This window comes from Astatotilapia calliptera, chromosome 14 (genome assembly GCF_964374335.1).
Source record: "Astatotilapia calliptera chromosome 14, fAstCal68.1, whole genome shotgun sequence".
Classification (NCBI taxonomy): Eukaryota; Metazoa; Chordata; class Actinopteri; order Cichliformes; family Cichlidae; genus Astatotilapia; species Astatotilapia calliptera.
This window is the reverse complement of record NC_137435.1, coordinates 14,313,792-14,336,298: the sequence shown is the minus strand read 5'-3', so window position 1 is coordinate 14,336,298 and position 22,507 is coordinate 14,313,792. Positions and strand designations below refer to the sequence as shown.

The 22,507-nt window shown below is 39.9% G+C and overlaps 1 protein-coding gene across 1 annotated transcript; it reads right to left on the bottom strand.

The window, feature by feature from the left end:
• Positions 1-10,516: 10,516 nt before the first annotated feature.
• On the bottom strand, positions 10,517-14,116 carry LOC113036616 (extracellular calcium-sensing receptor-like). Its single transcript, XM_080288950.1, has 8 exons — positions 13,995-14,116; positions 13,442-13,736; positions 13,015-13,304; positions 12,595-12,890; positions 12,081-12,289; positions 11,755-11,976; positions 11,524-11,647; positions 10,517-11,421 (listed from the first exon to the last, which is right to left on the bottom strand). Exons 1-8 carry the CDS (start codon positions 14,099-14,101, stop codon positions 10,517-10,519), a joined length of 2,448 nt encoding a protein of 815 aa, XP_080145076.1. The 5' UTR covers positions 14,102-14,116.
• Positions 14,117-22,507: the final 8,391 nt, after the last annotated feature.

The window sequence follows — 22,507 nt, the reverse complement described above, 5'->3', positions numbered from 1 at the left end:
GTGTTGGACTGGGGTCCATTGTGTATGGATGTGACTTCTACTTGTCCCCTACTTTGTGCTGTGGTTGTGTTGTTCTGAATTGAATCATGTAGCGCATGATCAAGCTGATTATTTTGAGGTGTGAATGGCTTGCCTAAAACAAACTGTGTGAGACTGGCTAGCTGGCAAATGATGTTATTATTATTATTATTATTATTATTAAGAAGAAGAAGAAACAGAATAACCAAAGCAATAATTGTACTAGAATTGTTGCTTTCCAACAATCCCACCAATGATAAAGCTTGTTACCAAATTTCGTAGTTCATGTGTAATCACATTTGTTATTACATGTTTGATAATAAGAATCGGGAGTATTAAATGGAAAATTGCCTGTTTCAGTTTTCCATGTTAATAACCTAATAAACCAAACTTAATTCAATTCAATTTTATTCATATAGCACCAGCAGTTACCTTAAGGCACTTTATATAGTAAGGTAAAGACAATAAAAAAAGAAAACCTCAACAATAAAATAACACCCTATGAGCAAGCAATTTAAAAGAGCAGGGAGTGAAAACTCGTTTTTACTAGAAAGAAAACTGACAGAGCTATGTTCAGGGAGGGGAAAACATCTGTGATGGGAGGAAGGCAGGACAAAAAACAAACTGTCAGCCAGGGACCAATACTAAGTAATGATTAAATGCAATGTGTAAGTACATAGTAAATGAAAAAGTAATTAATGAAGAGACACTTTGGTGTTGGTGGGCCTACAGGAGATCAGGTCATGCCGTTTCTTTGGGCTGTGCCCCGCCAGAAACATCTCAGTGAATTGGCACCTTATTGTGGTGGACTGGTTTATAGTTTCCAGTGATCCCAATGGCTATGTTGTCAGGGAGCTTTATCTCCCCCCGGTAGGGTCTTCTAAGGCAAATTGGTCAGAGGTGAGAGGAAGCAGTTCAGTTGCACAGTGTTACTGGACCCTTACCCTGGAGCCACGGCTGTGGAGGGAGTTCAAGAGAGAAAATCTGTTTGCTGTACATAATTATAAACCTGTGAGATTGTTAAAAAAAATATTTTTCTCTAATTCTTAAAATTCTATTTGCAAAATAATTCATACTTTTTTTTTTCAAGAAAACGTTAAAAGATTATTTGTTTCAACAGAACTTTTGGTATTTGTCAGCCTGGATACAGAGCTTACCATTAGAGAAGTCAGAAAGAAACTCTGAATGAGAGCCAGGTGGGTGATAGATATGTCATACTCAGTATTAGTTCATTTTGACTTTTTTTTCCTCCAGGTCTGAGACACTGAGCAAGCAGTCTCCAGCCCATTCAATTCATTTCAATTCAATTCAGTTCAGTTCAGTTCAGTTCAGTTCAATTCATTACATTACATTACATTTTTTACCAGTTGCTTCAAGGCACTTTATATTGTAAGGTAAAGACCCTACAATAATACAAAAAACCCCTGAAAAGACCCAAACAAGCAGATGACCCCCTCTCTAAGCAAGCACACTCTGGCAACAGTGTGAAGGAGAGGCTCCTTTTTAACAGGAAGAAACCTCCAGCAGAACCAGTCTCTGGGGGTGTGTGTGTGTGTGTGTGTGGGGGGGCAATATGTGAAAGAGAGCTAGAGATTAATAACAAGTAACGATTCAGCGCAAAGTAGTGTATAAACATACAGCGAGTAAAAAATGTGAAGGAAAAAGAAACATTCCGTGAAACATGGGAAGGCTCAAGCAGCCGAGACCTATTGCAGTTTAACTAAGGGAGGATTTGGGGTCACCTGATCCAGTTCTAACTATATGCTTTATCAAAAAGTAAAGTTTTAAGCCTAATCTTGAAAATAGTCTAGGTGTATTGAACCACAAGCAAGCAGTAGGGATGAGTATCGTTTAGGTTTTATCCAATACTAGAGATGGCACGATACCACTTTTTTATGTCCGATACCGATACCGATATCATAAATTTGGATATCTGCCGATACCGATATGAATCCGATATAGTGTTTTTTAATCAACAAAACTGTTTTTTAAATATCTTGCTGCATTTTGTATAAGTTCATACTCAAGTTTAAAACAACAACTACACTAAAGCTATTCTGTTATACCTGTATGCAAAAAAAAATGTCATAGTTCAGCAATACTGATCAATCTAATAAACTTAAACCTACACCATCCTCCCTATTCTGGTATTTTAAAGAGTACTTAGCATAAATATTAAGCAACCTAACTAATAGGGTTCCAACTCCCAGCAACAACAAAAATAAATAAATAAAAAATAGGGAACCACCCCTCACGCTCCACCTCATGATGCTTAATTGACGTAATCAACCTTAATTTGATGCAGTGTGAAAAAAAATGCACAGAAATCAATTATTTTTCAAGAAATATTAAATAGATTCAACATCTTTCTTCAACAAAATTGCAGACTGCACAGATGGTACCTTCCCAAAGGAAAAAGTACTATAGCTTACTAGGGTATATATATTAGACTTAATAGTCACTATATACAGTAATGGACTTCTATTCATTTTGCATCAAATTAAAACTTTGGGTGTCAGATAATTATTTATTAAAAGCTAGACATTTTAAATGAGAATAAGAAAGAAAAGTATGTCTTTGTGCCCCCTTTTCCCTGTTAATGCCCTATCGGCCCCCCTGGCTAAACTTTGCTATATCCGCCCCTGCACAGTTACCAGCGTCAGCTACGTAGAAAAAGATCCTCGAGTAGAAAGTAATATTAAATACATTCTAACAACAGCTGATCAAGCTTAAACGTGCTGCTCTATCACGTGATGCATACTGCTCCGACGTGCTAACATTCTGAGGTGAGTTACGGCGTGTTGCAAGTTTTGTGAGGTGCTTTCGTGATATTTAATGGATCGGATTACATTTTTTATTTTTCTCCGATATCCGATCCAGTAATTTAGGTCAGTATCAGACCGATACCGATACGTAATATTGGATCGGTCCATCTCTATCCAATACTAGTGCCAAACCGGTACTTTTGAAACGGTGCCAGTGCTCAAACGGTGCTAGAACTGGTGCTTAAAGAATGGAGAACACAAACGTTGTCCAAAAACCTCTTATGTTTTTATTTTTAGCAGTCTTTTGTTTTATGGTTACTCCACCGTTGAAAATGGATGGAGATCTTTGTCTATAAATTTTGTCGCTGCCCTATGAATTTCGTCCACTTTTTCTTTGGTAATTTTAGCCTTTTTGGCCAGGGTTAAAGGAGTATCTGCCATCAAACAAGAAGACAGCCGCATGTAACTATGACTGTGTTTGCTAGTTCACCTTACATGCATTAATTTAATAACGTGGTTAGCCTACTCAACGTAAATTACACACAGACAACATTAAGCTACTCGCCGAGAGAAGAACGGCTGCTGCTCCCTAATCAGTAAAGTAACGGGATTACGTTTTTGGGGAAGTAATCAGTAATTAGTAACTGATTCAAGATGGCAAAGCGATTTCGGATCTCAGCGTTATATCGGTTGCGGAAATCGCAATCCTTGAGCTTGGCAACATCGAAAGGGCGTACGCGGCAAGCATCTTGTCTTGTTCGTTTGAGCCGCAACTGGAGCTTTGCCATAACAAGATAGTGGTCAGACCCAACATCCGCGCCGCGTCGAGTGACTACGTCAGCAGTAGCTGACCTCCATCGCCTCGATATGCAAATGTAGTTGATCTCATTTGCTGTTAGACCACCAGGGCTTTTCCACGTCTTCTTGTGAATTTGCTTATGACGAAAGTATGAGTTCCCGACGCAGAGATTGTTTGCCGCACAGAAACTAGTCAATCGCAGGCCATTGTCATTTGTATTCGCGGCCGATCCATGCGGGCCAATCATCTGCTCAAAGCCATTTCGATCAGGTCCAATCTCTGCGTTGAAGTCGCACGAGTATGACGATGTCATGCCGGTGCACCTCGTCCAGAACCATTTGAAGCTCGTCGTAGAAGGCGTCCTTGTCCATGTCATCGGCGTCCTCGGTCGGAGCACAAACTTCAGTCACAGTGGTTTTCTCATGGGTGGAGATAAATCTTGCCACGATCAGTTGTTCAGAGACTGGTCGCCAACTGACCAGTGCGGCTGCCACTCGTTCGCCCATTTCCAGTCCATCTTACCTCGCTCAGGCCCAAGATGTCCAACATGTATCGCTCAAACTCGCGCAGCACTTGTGCTAACCGTCCACTCTGGACTAAAGTTCTGACGTTCCAAGTCATCAGACGGCGCTCTTCACCGCTAACATCTCGTATTCGATATTTCTCTCTTGTCGTTTCCGTAGCGGTAAAAGTTTTTATGGGGTCGAGTTGCTAGCCCAACGCCCAACCCTCCTCCTTTCTCATCCGGGCTTGGGACCGGCCATGGTGGAATTCAGGAAAGAAAAAAAAAAGCACCGAAATAAAGCACCGAAATGTGCGTTGCTTTTTGGTCTGGTTACTACCGTTTATGTCAGATATCGGTACCCATCCCTAGCCAGCAGTCAAATTGCACTTTTGGGATGATATGGTACTATGAGGCATAGTTTTTCAACATAACTCTGGGACAGGATGTTTCTGATTTTAGAGATATTGTGGAGCAGGGAAATTATTTTACTGCTATTGTTAAATAATCATCATCATTACCATTGCATTAATAATATAATCTGCAGCATTGATATTGTATTCAGAGGTTTAAACAGTGTGTGTCTTTTAGAAAGACTAAGTTGCAGCCTGACAGGAAGTTGCAGAGAGTTTGCAGAAGTGAAAGCAGAGTCTAAGTTATTCTGAGCAGGTTAGACGAGGCTATTTGAATTACTAGGTTATTCAAATTGTCTGTTATACTTTTATATTCTTTTACTAAGCTCTTAGTAGAGGTTCTTGATTAAAACATTTATTCAACATAGTACATATAGTTTCAGTTAGGTTATTACACATAAGGATGAGCCTCTGGTCTGGTAAAAGGTCAGAAGTGCAACGGGTGAGATGAGAGGGCATGTAAGGTCAACACATACACACACACACACATTAGTAGACTCATTTATAGGTGAGAGGTTGGTCATGTTTGTCTCTGTAAAGAGGAACAGCGTCTGGTAGGATGTGGGGCTCGTGTTCCAGACGAGACGAAGACAACGTTCTTTTAAACTGTGTTAAAAGTCATTGTGGTTTTGATTTGACGTGTGTATATATTCTGTCTGTGACGTATGAAGGGGCGTCGTTAATTCAAACCCTGATGCTATAAAAATCTGTGTATGCTTTGATTAAGTCGAAGATTAATTCCTGTCTGCATACAGAGTGGTCTTCCCACGCCTGTATTCATTAAAATCAATTGTTTGACCAAGATATTCTGGACCATGGTTGTTTGTACTCTCCTTCCTCAATATTATGTGAACCTTAACAATATTATGCCAATGTAAGAAATGCACTCCTGCATATTTGTTTAAGATGTACTTTGAAGGACATATTTTAGCTCGTAGCCACCTTGCTATCAGCATGGCCTCTTCACCTGTCCCTCCTGCACTTTCCTGCTCATTGTGTCAGATGTTTAGTTACTCCTCAGCCTCTAGCAATTATGTTGCTTGGAATAAATGTAACCTATTTTTAACTCTGGAGGCCATGATCAATGAATTGGAGACTCGGCTTCGCACCCTTGAAAACCACATAGCTAGCCAGTCCCCTGTAGCAGACTATCCCAAGCAGCCAGGGAAACAGGCTGGCTGGGTGACGGTAAAGAGGAAGCATAGTCTTAAACAGGTCAAAAGCAACTCGAGGAACTCCAGGAAGTATCTGGTTAAACACCATGTTCCAGAAATGTTAAGGCCAAGTACAAAAACCTCAGTTTTATCTGAATTTAGAAAAAGGAACTTAGAATTTTGGTCATCCAAGTCTTTATGTCTTTAAGACATTCGTGCAGTTTAACTAACTGATACATGTCATCTGGCTTCATGGCTTTAAGATTAAAGCATTAACTAATGGTAAAACATCTTTGAGAAGTCCTTTAGAAATGGGGTGTAGCAGACAAGTTGATGATTTGTAGGAAGTGATTACGAAAGTTAACTGTTGCAACTAAGAACCAAATGTCTCATAACAATGGGCCAGACACCATATAATCCAGAAGCACAACCCAAAATACACTCCATGTGATGCGATTAGTGCATTTTCCAAGTCCACAAGACACATGTAGAATGGTGGGGCAAACTCGCACAAACCCTCAAATATCCTTGAAAGCATAAAGAGCTCATCCAGCAACTAGAACAAAAACTGTATTGTTCCTCCTGCATCTGAGGTTTGACTAATGAACGCTAATGAATGCAAATTATTAGACATGTTTAAATAAAATACCAGATATATTATTGATAGATGCTGAAAAAGCTTTCGACTCTGTGAGATGGGAGTTTTTATTGCAAGCAATGCTTAGATTTGGGTTTAATGGGTCCATCATTACAATATTGAGGGCTTTGTATAATAGCCCAACTGCAAAAATAAAGATTAACGGTGAACTTTCAGATGCTTTTAAGCTTGAAAGGTAAAATAAAAGGGATTAATATTGCTGGAAGTGAGCAGAAATTGGCCTTGTTCGCAGATGATGTCTTGGTTTACTTATCAAAACCTACTGAATCACATATGGAGCTCATGTCAGTGGTAAAGGAGTATGGGCTATACTCGCAATATAAATTGAATATACAAAAAACACAAATTCTTAGTAGCTTTTATAGCCCCCCCCCCCCCCCCAAAAAATAAATAAATAAATAAATAAATAAATGAAAATAAATAAAAAATAATAAATCTGCTCAGCAAATACAAACTAAGCTGTGACAAAAGAACTATCAAATATCTGGGCATAAACTTATCAATGGATATAACCAGTTTGGAAGAAATCAACTACCCCCTACTTAAAAAAGATATCATGCTAGATATTAGCAGATGGTCATTAACCCCTTATCTAAGCATCTCTTCTAGAGTGGATATCATAAAAATGAATATGCTCCCAAAGATACTGTACTTATTCCAGTCTGTTTCTATAGAAAACCCTGATAGATACTTTGTAGAATGGGATATGATCCTCTCAAGATTTATATGGGTGGGTAAAAAGCCAAGGGTTAAGTTCATAAAAATTCAGCTTCCCAAGGATAAAGGAGGATTAGGCCTCCCTTGCCTACAGGACTACTACAGTGCAACACAAATAAGAAATCTGGTGGGCTGGTGTAAACCTGGATACTGTTCAAGATGGAAAGAAGTGGAATTGTCCTTGGGAGGTAATTTCCCTATCGGGGCACTGATAGGAGATCCGTCAGAGTTACGACTCCTGGGAGACCCGGGCAACCCTTGGATAGTAAGTTCAATAAAGATATGGGAAAGAGTACTTAAAAAGTATCAATTAAACCAGAGGGCCGGATTCCTTAAGTGGTTTGCATATGACCCAGAATTTTTGCCTAGTAAGCTCGACTCGACATTCAAAACATGGGCAAATAAAGGTCTCACCACATACAGTACCTTGTTGAAAAATGGAAAAGTGATGAGTTTCCAGGACCTTAAGAAAATATTTGGGTTAGAAAATCAAGATTTTTTTAGATACTTGCAACTGAGGCTCTTCCTGAATATGAATATATGAATGACTAACCTCGTATTGTGGATGGATTATCTCAGTTGTTCTCCTGGCTGAAGTTTGGTCCTTTTACAGTATCCTGCCATGCGATTACATTTGTTCCTGACCACCGAGAACACTCACGTTAACTTTTATCGAGTGGAAAAAAAGTTAGCTTGTTTATATTATGCTAACATAGCTGTGTCGCTAGCGGTCACGTAGCACATCATTGTATACCAGCTAGCCCAACTTCAGTAACCCTACAAACCTCACTGCTGTTTAGTTTTCTGTCTTCATTTATGCTGGAAGTGATAGCAGAGCTGTACGTTTTAATTTGTTTCCAAAACCCCGCAGTCAGGACATGCTATATTGTATTTAGATAGAAGCTAGCGAGCTAACTCCCTGCTAACTTCTAACTCTGTTAAATGTCATAAATTCCGTTTTCATGGATGCCTGGATGTTAAACTCAATTGTTACACCTGGTAGAGCAGAACGCTGATCATTTTATTAAAGATGAAAGACTTTAGACAGTTTTTCAACTCTCAGTAATGTCATAGTGATCGTTTGATATATGGACCTGCAGCGGAGTTTAGACCCAGACACGGCTAGTGATGTCAGACTGAACAATCGGATACAATATGCATGTCCTTCATTCATCACTTTGTGGAACTTCAACGCACTTCTGCTCTCCCCCATATCACCTGCAAAGCCAGGCTTCTACCTTTCTACCTATAAAACCCGGAGAGCAGCCAAATGGCTGGTAGGCTTTTAGCTAAGCTTAGCTTCAGCCAAGTGGAAGCTAAATTGGCTAGAATTCCCAGGTAACAACCTAATATACATATGAATGACTAGCCAATTTAGCTTCCACTTGGCTGAAGCTAAAGCTTAGCTAAAAGCCTACCAGCCATTTGGCTGCTCTCCGGGTTTTATAGGTAGAAAAGCCAAATGGCTGCTCTCTGGGAGTTTAAATATTCCATCTTCACAAGCATATCCTATGTGGAGATTGAATAAAAATTAGTTGACACTAATTAATGGCACAAATAATCCGGTAATCATTTGCAGCACAGTAAAAAAAAAAAGGAATCCTTTTTGAGCCATTACTTGTGTAAAGTATTTTTTTTTATGGGAGATCATTTTCAGGCTTCAAGTAGCACCAATATACCAATAAACTGCCCCTGTCTTTATTTATACTTCAGTGAGCGTTTGTTCCTTACAGGCTGAGTTCCTTCCTTAGAGTGTGGCCCCATAAACGACTTCCCTTAACCTGCTGGTCTGGAAAATCCAACAGTTCATCTATATGTAAAGAAGCACTTAAACTAAAACTGACATAGCTACGTTAATCCTACCGTAAAACAATAAGACAAGGTACGACCTCTCTCATGCTCCCAGGATGTGGGGGTGAACACCCTAGAATGTTACAGACCTCCTAGGATGAGACATTCTTTCAATATGCCACCAACTATATACTTCTACACACAAATGATTACATGCAGTATTCTACCATATGCAAACTTATATCATTAAAAGATTATACTGACTACTAAGTACAATTTTCCTATTAACACAGACACATTCTGGAGGAAAGCAGAGACACATCGTGTCTTCCTTACTCTGCTCTTCACCGGCTTTTACAGGTAACATATTTGTCATCGTGGTCTTCATCCTTGGGACCCGTAACAGTGGCAGGCGGACTCATTTGAAGAATATTGGTTGAAATGGTTGAAATATGTCCAAAACGGAAGGCCCGATTTTGTATAATGTCATTGTATTTCTTTGTTTGTTTGTTTGTTTTTGTGTTATGTTTGGTTTTGTTTTGGTCCTTTTGTTTCTTTTGTTGTTGTTGTTGTTTTGCTTTGCTTTTCCCCCCACGGTGATTAAGTTGAATTTGTTGTACATGTTGTATAAATAAGAAAACTAATAAAACATAAATTTAAAAAAAAAAAGAAATAGAGTATCACATATTAGCTTCTCTACATTGACTTCCTGTTAAATCCAAATCAAATTTAAATCCATCCATCCATCCATCCATTCACATCCGCTTATCCTTTTCAGGGTCACGGGGGTGCTTGAGCCTATCCCAGCTGTCATAGGGCAAGAGGCGGGGTACACCCTGGACAGGTCGCCAGGGTTAAATCCATCTCATTAAATACAAGATGTTGAATAATCAGGTTTTACTTATCTTAGAGACCTCATAGTACCATAACACCCATATAAACAGCTTTGCACTTGGACTACAGGCTTATTTGCAGTTTCTAAGTTATTTAAAAGTAGAATTGGAGACAGAACCTTCAGCTTTCAGGGCCCTTTTCTGTGGAAACAGCTTTCAGTTTGGATTCAGAAGACAGACAACCCCTCTACCTTTCAGATAATCTTTTAAAGTTTCCTGTTTGATAAAGCTTATAGTTAGGGCTAAATGGGATGACCCCACCTCATAATACCATATCACCAGAGTAGAGTACTCCGATCTTGGCCTGCTGGCTTACTTGGTAGGTTATTGGTCTGCTTGGGGAGGTCCAATCATTTGATTAAATGCATTTATATGTCGGCTACACCTCAAAGTAGCATCAACATGAATTTCAGTGACACATATTTCCGAGGAGAACACTGCATGAACGTGTGTTTAAAATTGTGAAAAATAGGTGGATAAGACAATCATAACACCAAGCTCACGCAGTTGACATTAAAGTGACATCTGCAATTTTAAACTTGCTTTGTAGTAAAATAGAATAATTAACAGCAGCTGTGTCAAACTACTACCTCAGAACAATCTGGTTTTATTAAGAAATGTAAACTTATATTTATTTATTCACTTAAATGAAGTATTTGCACATTAAACAACAATTGGCAAACAATGGATAATGGAAATCCTTTATTTAAATAACATCAGAAAATGAAAATCTTTGTTATGTGCACTGGATACGTACAATTTGCTGCTGCTGTAGGAAGAGCAATAATTAACAAAGCTTTGATACATTATGATTGGTTTTTGTTCATTAAACATTTTTTTGTGTTCTTCTCAGGCTTAAACAATATGATAAAGCACTTGGGAGCAAATATACACAGCATTAGTCCAAAGCTGGAGGCCAGAATGGCAAAAATTTCCACAACCACAGTGAATTTCCCAGGGGAGCTGACATATGCTGGGATAAAGGTGATCCACACTGCACAAAATATCAGCATGCTGAAGGTGATAAGCTTGGCTTCATTGAAATTATCAGGTAATTTGCGGGCTAAAACAGCTAAAACAAAGCAAAAGGCAGCAAGCAGGCCTATATAACCGAGCACAACCCAGAAGCCAACAGCAGAGCCTAATGCACATTCCAATATGATTATCTCCTTGTATGTGGTTAGATTTTTTATTGGGACTGGAGGGCTCACTACCAACCAAATTGTACATATTAAAACTTGAATAAAGGTGAAAGACATAACAGTCATTCTTTGCTGTAGAGGACCAAACCATTTCATCACATTACTACCTGGAAGTGTTGCTTTAAAAGCTATTAAAACCACTATAGTTTTCCCAAGTACACAGGAGATACAGAGTACAAAGGTGATCCCAAATGCAGTGTGGCGCAGCATGCAGGACCACTCAGATGGTGCTCCAATGAAAGTTAATGAACATAAAAAACACAGAGTGAGAGAGATGAGCAGCAGGAAGCTCAGCTCAGAATTGTTGGCTCGGACAATTGGAGATGTCCTGTGATAAAAGAATATAGCCGCAGTTATAATGGCAAGAAAGGCACCTAGAATTGAGAATGTAGCCAGGGTGATTCCAAGGATGTCTTGAAATGAAAGAAACTCTACAGGTTTAGGGATACAAGTGTCTCTCTTTGCATTAGGCCAGAACTCTTTGTGGCAGGGTAAACAATCAGTTGAATCTAAATGAAAAAAAAGGAGAGGCTGCTAGGAATTTATTCATTGTAAATTGTATTTTTCAGTATAAAACGATTTTAAATACATGGACACGCATTAGATTTTACCTGTAATATTACTGATCTCTCCTTCAGGACATGCTATGCAGTCATAACAGCAGATGGGTTTTCCTTTCTGCATTACTTTCCGAGTTCCTAGAGGACAACTGCCACTGCACACTGACACTGGCACCTGTGAACGACATAAACGAACCATAATAGATTTAAATGTTTGCTATATAAGTGTAAGGATTCCATGCTCCAAAATTTAAATATTTAGATTCTTGTCCATAGACTTACGTTTGTGCTATTTTCCATCCAGGTTACATTTCTGTTAATTCTAAACTCCTTGCCCACTGGTAGTGACGCATCATACAGTCCTACAGTTACTATCTCAGTGATGCCACTCTCGTGTTTTTGCCAGTTTACCAGATCATAAATAGCCACAGGATCCCCATTAGCATTAAAAGACACATCATAACCATTTTGGGAAAAATTTACTTTCTGCAATTCAGTTAAAACCTGAAAGGATGAGTTAAGACAGAAAGGGAGGGGAAAGAAAGAAAAATGTTTAAAAGTTAAATAATTAATAACAATACCGCAATTCATCCTTTGTTTAATCTTACCTGTTTGGGCTCTAAGTTGGTTAGTTTGTCACACTGAGTTGTGACATTTTTTCCATGACACACTGCATTATGAATGGCATGTGCTATTGCATACACAGCCTTGTACACCATGTTAGTAATTCTGAGCTGAGATGTGTCAGTATATTGGCTTTTGAGGTTTTGTATGTCTTCAGTTCCATCGCACACTTTCTCGTCTACAGTAGCAGTACCTACAGAAAAACGAACAAACATAAACATATGTTTTCACCATTGAAGTTTGATCTAGATTTCCTACATTTTGTTTGACAAATCTGAAAAATTCTAAATGTAATAGAGTTAAATACATAAAATCTATACCATCCAAACAAAGCCACTCAAATTAAACCTTCGAAGTAATTAAATCAAAGACATTCAACCTTTGTTAATCTCATATTCATCATCAGAATTGTTAGAGTATGAGGATGTCTTGGTTTATGAAGCAGCATTAGCCTTTGTAACACCAAAGGGTTTTCTGTAAGCAAGAAAACTTTCTTACTTTTTTTCAGTCTACAGTTGAATGCATCCTCCCAAAACTCAGTGAGCACCGATGAAGCAGTGATTTCAGAGAAAGAGAGATTCAGCAGGAAGTCTCTGAGACCTGGGATTGCAGACTTCGGAATACCAAATCCAATGGCCCCAGCACAGAAACTGTACCTCGTTAATTCTGTGTTGGTTACCCATGACTCACTGCCTATCCACTGGCGAGGTGGGAAAGGCTCACGTGAAAGCTCCTCCAACAGGATCTTCATGTTTCCAAAAGATGCAAATGCCACAACAACTAAAGCTTTAGACCTTGAGATACAACATAATGCATTAAAAACATTTTTTACTGCATTATAACATGACATAAAAATTTACTTAAAAAAGGACGCTAATTTCCACACATACAGTAATTCACATGTTATGATATAGAAACCTGCGGATAACATCTGCTACTTTTTGGATCCTGCTCTGTGGGTTTGTCCGATAGAAAGATAAAGAGTATTCCACACAGATCCCCTCTTTCTGAGCTGCTTCTAGAAAAGAAGCCATGCCATTATTTCCATAATCCGAATCTGACCGAACAGCACCTATCCAAGTCCAGCCAAAGTGTTTTATCAACTTGGCTAGAGCAGCTGCTTGAAACTGGTCACTGGGAATTGTTCTGAAGAAATTTGGGTACTGCTGCTTGTTAGACAAACATGCACATGTGGAAAAATAGCTCACCTAAGAAATACAAAAAAAATATATACACATACATAAATAAAATAAAATATTGTACCTCTGAAAGAGCTATAGAATCAAAAATCATGAACATGCATATCTTAAATGTAAAAAATATGCTAAAAATTCAAATTATTTACAAGAGGAATGTTAAATGGACTGATGAGACGTGAGATACTGATGGAAGGTGAAGATCCAGAGTCCCCGACAACAGCCATCACCATACCAGACTGAGAACAATTGTTACCAGTTGAAAATGTAGGGTCCAGGCTATTCAAAAACTGAAATGCCACGTGCACTGCAACAGGTACTAACGCACATGAATCATAGATCTGGTATCCAAGCTTGATTCCAGGTAGTAGTTCTGTACTGTTATTGATCTCTTCTATGGCAAAGACCATCGCACGTGAAAAGCGCAGTTCACGGGTATCAATGCTGCAGACAATTATGTCACTGTTAGAATTATTCTACAAAGAATAAGATTAATTTCAAGATTGATCAAGTGAAAGGACAAAAGGCTAATACAATAACGATATGCACATATCTTCATTGTATTCATATGCACACATACATATATATCTATATCTATCTATCTATCTATCTATATATATATATATATATATATATAGACAGAGAGAGAAACTTTTTGTTTTTGTTTTCATCTTTGCTCACCCACATACTGCTTTTACTGACCTCCCTTTGCATTTCACAGCCTCAGGCATGCTGGTGTAGTTATTGTAAACTGTGTGCATGTAGGCATGAAGGGAGAACGATCCGCCAATGATAAAATCACCATCCATTGAGAATGCAGGTAGACGAGTGCTACCCTGCAGCTTACATGTCACAGATGAAGCCTCAGTACGAGGACGAGCTCCAGTAAGCCTAGTCCTTTGATTCAGACAATCTAGACACACAGCCCAGTCAGCAGCTGATTTTAACTGAAAAAAATACACTGCCAATATCAGACCAATTATAAGACCTGCTACCTTCATCCCTGCCTGATGTCAGGTGTTTACATATGAGTGGTTTTTACACTCATTTATATAGGCATTTATATAAGTTGTTTTTTTTTTTTTTTCAAAAGGACATACCCTTATGTAATAGCCTTCAAATAAGTCTTTAATATAATTTCTACTGCTTATGTCCTAGGACATAAGCAGACATAAGGTATACCTTATGTCCCCAGATTTTTTTCTTTATTTAAAAGTAACTATGTTAAATAGTATGTATGGTATTTTGTATGGTACTGTATTTTTAATAACCAAAAGGCTGTTTGGTTATTACTTTTTGCATTTTGTAAAATGGAAAGTAAAGTCTAACAACACAAACTTAATGATATAGAAACACAAGTCTTAGTTTTGTCTACTAATTTTCAAGGTCATTAAAGGAAAAAAAAACCCCAAAACAACCTGTAAGCAACCTGTAATATGAAAACAAAACAATTTACATCATCCTGCATAATATCCTCAATGAATTCCTTCACCTTACAATTTAGAGTGGCAGTACAGTTTTTGCTTGATGGGTACATCTGCATTACTGAGCAAAAGTGTTTAAATGTGATTTCTGATTTTCTGATATTCCTCGAGGTTATGTCAATCAAGATCATCAAGAAAATCCGGAGCCTTTAGGAAACATCCAAGGGGTCTAGCAACCAAGGAGTTAATAAACTCTGGGGTCCAGGGTATAATTGGCCATTTTCAACTACTTTTGATTTTACCTCTAAATTACACCTTTAAAAACTGTTGATTTGCCTTGTTTGGTATCATGCTTTTCAGCACAACCTCACATGTCTGAATTTACAGTTATGTTTTCATTTTGACATACTGTATTAACACAATTGATCTAAAATCAGACAAAAAAAAAAAAAAACCAAGTAGAAAGAGTTATATTTTCTACTGTAACAACCACAAACATGTTTAATTAATCATATTTCATAACTTTAAATGCAAATATAAATTGTCAAGTTTAAAATCATATGCACAAGTTTTGCAAACAACAAAGTTATTTGCAGCCATTTACCTTTTACCCCTTTTTTAAAATAACCATTTAAAACTATTTACATAACAATCAGGTATTCCGCATTCAATATGATGCAACACAAATTATCTGTGCCACTCCAAATATTTCTGTCCACTATAAAGGAGAACATCACAGCCTGATACCTGCAGGGCAGAAAGCGGTAGGTGTATCACTCCTGTTCTCTACCTGGAGACAGCAGTCACCTCATTTTTTCTGACACACAACACAAAACTATCCACAACATTACACACTAACTACACGAGACAACACATTAACTACACACTCCAAACATGCTAAACCTCACAAATCTGGCAGGGTTTTTTTTGTTTTTGGTCATAAGCAGAGAGTGCTTGCTAGCGCTGTCCTTAGACAGTAAACGTGACGAAACTATTGACGAAAAAACGCGTATATATTGTTTATCATGACTCTGGTTTTATGTGGCCTATCAACACAATTTAAAAACTGGTATATATCACATTGCTGCTTTGTCATCTTGAAGTGGTCATGTGATTGGCTTACCACGACTACTTTATTCTTCCTAAGTCAAACAGCAGCACTCATGCGATTGTTTTGCACCCTTAGCTCCAGGTGTTGTGCCAAAAAGTGGTCATCCGGCAGAAAGTGATTGCCGTACGCGGGAGCTGGTTAAAGCTGTAGCGCCCAGATTACTTACGTAGTCAGCTACTTCCATGCAACTGATATAAGATGCAGTAAGTAGTGATGGGATTTCCGGCTCTTTTTAGAGATCCGGCTCTTTCGGCTCGGCTCACTAAAAAGAGCCGGCTCTTTCGGCTCTGATCCGGCTCTTCAGGTTGTTTTGTTGCTTTAATTAATTTATTAATAATAATAATAATAATAATAATAATGGATTGGATTTATATAGCGCTTTTCTAGGCACCCAAAGCGCTTTACAATACCACTATTCATTCACTCTCACATTCATACACTGGTGGAGGCAAGCTACAGTTGTAGCCACAGCTGCCCTGGGGCAGACTGACAGAAGCGAGGCTGCCATATCGCGCCATCGGCCCCTCTGGCCAACACCAGTAGGCAAGTAGGGTAAAGTGTCTTGCCCAAGGACACAACGACCAGGACAGAGAGCCCAGGGATCGAACCGGCAACCTTCCGGTTACAGATGCGGTTCCCAACCCCCTGAGCCACGGTCGCCCCAATTATTATTCACAATAATATAAAATTATGCACAAAAGAATTACTAACGTAAAAAAAGTGGTTTTATTTATATATGCTTATATATAAATATATGCGGTGGCCCCTAGAGACAAAACACGTACAAACTCCAAAACACATTTCTAGCATGAACTGAACTTCCAAAACAGAACTACTAGATCACATAAATTACACAATTGAAAGCATGTGTGTATTGTTTGTGTATTTATACACAGGCACTCATATATATTCAAATAATTTAAAAAAAAGTTCATCTACCTGTTACTATCACACACCAAATCCAGTCGCTGGTACTTGCTGGCTTGTGTAGCCACAAGATAACAAAAGCTCAACACTGCGCCCAGCATCCTGGAGCACTTCTGTTGTCTTTTGTACGTGTTTTGAGTTTTTATGTGCTTCTGAGTTTTTACGTGCTTCGGAGTTTTTACGTGTTTTAGAGTTTGTACATGCTTCAGAGTTCGTACGTGATTTGAAGTTTGTATGTGCTTTGTCTGTAGGGGCCACTGTAAATATACTTTTATTTTTTCACGCCACATAAAATGTAATAAATAAATCATATAATACAAAAATCAACTATTCACATTTCAACTTTTAACTATTTAAATTTTCAGCTTTTTCCTTTTACAAATTTAAAGTGAAACAACACAAAACGCTGCAAACCACAACACAATTAAATATAAATTATAATATGAAAACAAAAAAAACATGCACATTCTCTGTCATATGGGCCTGCATGAATAAACTTTCTGAATCCTTTATCATCTGCAACCGAAAATAGTTGTGGATGATTACTATACCTTTCTAATGTGACGTTGTTGTCCCTGGCTCTCTTTCTCTCTCTCTCTCCCTCTGGCTCTGTTCCTGTGCTACTGAGTGTAACTACCGCCCCTTCCCCCTCTGCCCAGCATAAAGTACAAGGCTCAGGTGCGAAGTGAAGTGGAAAAAAAGTGCGAGAGAGAGGGTGAGAAAAAGAAAAAAAAACCCACGTGACGGCTCGCGATAAGGAGCCGGCTCGCGTCGTTCACGTCAAAGAGCCGGCTCTAAGAGCCATTTCGTTCGCGAACGACCCATCACTAGCAGTAAGCTGAACACAGCTTCAACCGTCTGTTTGTTGAAAAATAGTAACACGACCGCACTGTATTTTCTTGTTAGTAGTGGTAACAGTGTTGTAACAATAGAAATAGAAATTAGTTAGATTACTAGTTACTGAAAAAAGTAACGCCGTTAGCAACGCCGTTAGTAACGCCATTACGTATAACGCCGTCATTCCCATCACTGGTCGTCCTCCTTGTCTGCATATTCTGCTTTCTCAACAGAATGCATGTTAGTGGGATTCAGAAAGTTCTTTGAAGTATTCCTTTCGCCACCTGTCTATAACCTCAGTTGAATGTCAGCAGCACCCCACATCGACTGTACATGTTCAGAGTGGAGCACCGGTTTCCCTGCTTGAGCCACCTGATGATTTTGGTTTGCCAGAATTATTCAAGGCAGTCTGAAAGTCTTGTTCTATACCCTCACTGAACCCATCCAACACCCGAGTTGTTCCTTCAACGACTGCCCGAGCCACACTCCACAGCTACCCCTAAACTCCCACAGGCTAACCAAGCCCAATAGGACTCCTTGCGCTTGATGGCTCCTTGATGACGTCCTCTCTGGTAACCACCATCTAACTCAGGGATTAGGGGTTAGCACCACAACAGGCACCAAGCACCTTGCAGCTCTTTGGAGCTGCCTCAGCAATGGAGGTGCAGAACATGGACCATTTGGGTCCCTAGCGTCCCTTGGACCTGCCAGGCTGTCCCAGTGCACCCAGATTATTTCTTTAGGTGCACCAGGCTTGTAGTGCATGCTCCCCCATCACCTGATCCAACTCAGACCAGAGTCCAGCCATTCTTTAGGAGACTGATTCAGTGTTCCCAGTAGCCAGCTTCGATAGCAAGAAATGGGACAGCCAGGGCCTCTTCCCTGACTGCCGCTGGACACAGCCCCTACACCGCCTTCTGCTGTTTATGGCCCTACAGTAGAGTGAGTTATGCCGTTTCTTTGGGCTGCAGGACCACCTCTGTGACTTGCCAACTTATGATGCTGGATATTACGGTACACATGGTCTAGTGTACCATAACCGTAGTACTGTAGTGTTCCCTATTTCCCCCTTGAAGGACATTTAACAAGTTGGTGGAATTGGGGAGTACAGATTTCAAACATGTCTTATTAAAGTCCCCAGGAACAATATGGACATGTGCACTCTCTACTGTTTACTGATAATAAGTTAGATGTGGTTGAGTGCTGCGCTAACGTTAGCATTGAGGAGGAATGTAAACAATGGTAATTATGGCTATCGTTAGTTTGTGGGGTAGAGAAAAGGGTCTGCGCTAAATGGACATCGCCTCCAAGTCCAGTGAACAGGGACCGTCTTTTATTCTACTGTTATGGCACCAGTCCTGAAGCACACAAGCATAGAGCCCACCAACCCTTCCCTTACTGGAGTCTTGGTTGTGGTCCTGGTGGTGTAATGTCTGGCCAAGTACAGTGGGGCAAAAAAGTATTTAGTCAGCCACCGATTGTGCAAGTTCCCCCACCTAAAATGATGACAGAGGTCAGTAATTTGCACCAGAGGTACACTTCAACTGTGAGAGACAGAATGTGAAAAAAAAATCCATGAATCCACATGGTAGGATTTGTAAGGAATTTATTCGTAAATTAGGGTGGAAAATAAGTATTTGGTCAATAACAAAAATACAACTCAATACTTTGTAACATAACCTTTGTTGGCAATAACAGAGGTCAAACGTTTACTATAGGTCTTTACCAGGTTTGCACACACAGTAGCTGGTATTTTGGCCCATTCCTCCATGCAGATCTCGAGAGCAGTGATGTTTTGGGGCTGTCGCCGAGCAACACAGACTTTTAACTCCCGCCACAGATTTTCTATGGGGTTGAGGTCTGGAGACTGGCTAGGCCACTCCAGGACTTTCAAATGCTTCTTACGGAGCCACTCCTTTGTTGCCCGGGCGGTGTGTTTTGGAACATTGTCATGTTGGAAGACCCAGCCTCGTTTCATCTTCAAAGTTCTCACTGATGGAAGGAGGTTTTGGCTCAAAATCTCACGATACATGGCCCCATTCATTCTGTCCTTAACACGGATCAGTCGTCATGTCCCCTTGGCAGAAAAACAGCCCCATAGCATGATGTTTCCACCCCCATGCTTCACAGTAGGTATGGTGTTCTTGGGATGCAACTCAGTATTCTTCTTCCTCCAAACACGACGAGTTGAGTTTATACCAAAAAGTTCTACTTTGGTTTCATCTGACCACATGACATTCTCCCAATCCTCTGCTGTATCATCCATGTGCTCTCTGGCAAACTTCAGACGGGCCTGGACATGCACTGGCTTCAGCAGCGGAACACGTCTGGCACTGCGGGATTTGATTCCCTGCCGTTGTAGTGTGTTACTGATGGTGACCTTTGTTACTTTGGTCCCAGCTCTCTGCAGGTCATTCATCAGGTCCCGTGTGGTTCTGGGATCTTTGCTCACCGTTCTCATGATCATTTTGACCCCACGGGATGAGATCTTGCGTGGAGCCCCAGATCGAGGGAGATTATCAGTGGTCTTGTATGTCTTCCATTTTCTGATGATTGCTCCCACAGTTGATTTTTTCACACCAAGCTGCTTGCCTATTGTAGATTCACTCTTCCCAGTCTGGTGCAGGTCTACAATACTTTTCCTGGTGTCCTTCGAAAGCTCTTTGGTCTTGGCCATGGCGGAGTTTGGAGTCTGACTGTTTGAGGCTGTGGACAGGTGTCTTTTATACAGATGATGAGTTCAAACAGGTGCCATTCATACAGGTAACGAGTGGGGGACAGAAAAGCTTCTTACAGAAGACGTTACAGGTCTGTGAGAGCCAGAGATTTTCCTTGTTTGAGGTGACCAAATACTTATTTTCCACCCTAATTTACGAATAAATTCTTTACAAATCCTACCATGTGAATTCATGGATTTTTTTTTTTCACATTCTGTCTCTCACAGTTGAAGTGTACCTCTGGTGCAAATTACTGACCTCTGTCATCATTTTAAGTGGGGGAACTTGCACAATCGGTGGCTGACTAAATACTTTTTTGCCCCACTGTACCTCTACTGAGGCATTAGGAATGTTTGGATGGAGCCAAGATTCCGTCACAATCAGTAGACAACACTCCTGGACAAAGCAGTTGTAGTAAATCTCTGACTGTAGCTCTTCCGTTTTGTTTGCTGGGATCTGGCATTGCTGAGGAAGATGATTGGAAGTGGGCTGTTTGTGTTGCTGTTTTGCAGCTGGAGATAATAGCCTGCTCTGCATGCCAGCTTTTGTTTATTCTCCCTGCACCATCTGTGTTGTTTGTTTTTCCCCAAAATAACCCATGGTGCACTCACAATCTTGGGTGGGATACTGTCAGTCCTATCCAAATTAAAATCCCAGTTCAGGCTGAAGCTGATATCTATTAGTTCTTGTAATTATTAGTTCCTGTAACTAACAGACATCACCTGAAAGTTATCAGTGCATTGCAGGACAACATAACAAAATGGCATATATAACACAAAAAGGCTTATAGAGCAATTCAGTACATAGAGGATGCCATCATTATCACCCTTCACAGAGGGCTGAGTCATCTGGAGAACATGAACAGCTAGGTGAGGATGCTCTTTGTGAACTACAGCTCAGTGTTAAACACCATAATCCCATCCTTATCAACAAACTGGACCATCTTCACATCCCCCCTGCCACCCGCTCCTCGATCAAAGATTTCCTCACCAACGGGACAGATCAGTCAGACTCATCCCCTACCTCTCCACCAAACTCTCACTCAGCAGTGGATCCCTGCAGGCCTGCATTCTTAGCCCAGTACTGTACACCCAGTATATTGCTGTACACCAGGGGTAGGCAACCTTTCTGATGACGAGTGCCATCTAAAATTTCCTCAGAAGTCAATGTGCCATATGATTGCATTAGCAATAAATTTAATAATGTTCTATATTAACAGTTACACACTATATAGAACCACTTTATAGAATTATATTTGTTCTCAGATGTTGGCAGCTATCAGCGGATAGTTATCAGCTATTTTGAAACCAAAAAAAGACACTTTTTATCCATAACAAGAACTCCATAACAGCAAATGAACTGTACAACAGAAAATGCAAATGCTATTTATGGTCTCCTCACAACAACGATAAGAAAAATAAACTGGACCAATATAGCATGTTTGTTAATACAGAGATACACATGTTAATGTGTAATGTCGCATTAACTGGCATTAACTCAGCCAGTTAATGCAAGACAAATCTAGCTGCTCATTAAAGCTTTCTGGTTTGATCAGAAAATAAAACATTGGTCCATTCACCTGAAAGTCCCAAAAATGCATTGTGTCTCGAGTCTGTAAAAAGTCAGCAGAACAAAAATAAACTCCACCTAAACTTGGTTTATATCTGACCCAGATAGACTGCAGGTCATAACTTCTTATCTGAAGTTCAGTTCACCTGACACTCGGACCGGCGGCTGCCTCGGGTCTCTCCTCTTGCCTCCGCTTTCTCTCATCCACCTGCTGGCCTCCACCACTTGCTAATGTTACTGAATCTGTGGATGCACCGCCATAGCCACCACCAAATAACTGAGTTATTTTTTACACACCGGACAGCATCTGGCCAATCCACCACCTTTCATACCGTTACAAAAAAAAAAAAAAGAAAATCATTGGCCCACTGAGCAAATGCCCAGTATGCCCGATGGCCAGTCCAGCTATGGTCGTGCCATCAGTTAACCCTTTGAGTGCCAGCTGTGGCACGCGTGCCTAGGGTTGCCGACCCCTGCTGTACACCAATCCACCCAACCAACCTCATTGTAACCACTGTGGTTGGGCTCACTTCTGATGGAGATGAGACAGTGTACAGAGTGGAAATAGAGAATTTGTCATGCTGGTGCTCCAAAGAAAACTTGAAGCTGAATGTTCATAAAACAAAAGAA

What these genes read in the sequence shown, in the direction of transcription:
- LOC113036616 (XM_080288950.1), bottom strand. Translation starts at nt 14,101, where the DNA reads ATGGATGGTGATTTTATCATTGGCGGATCGTTCTCCCTTCATGCCTAC. An exon ending in GTAGCAGATGTTATCCGCAG is followed by an intron (nt 12,891 to 13,014) that starts GTTTCTATATCA and finishes TTGTATCTCAAG; the next exon opens with GTCTAAAGCTTTAGTTGTTG. An exon ending in CAACTGTAGACTGAAAAAAA is followed by an intron (nt 12,290 to 12,594) that starts GTAAGAAAGTTT and finishes GTTTTTCTGTAG; the next exon opens with GTACTGCTACTGTAGACGAG.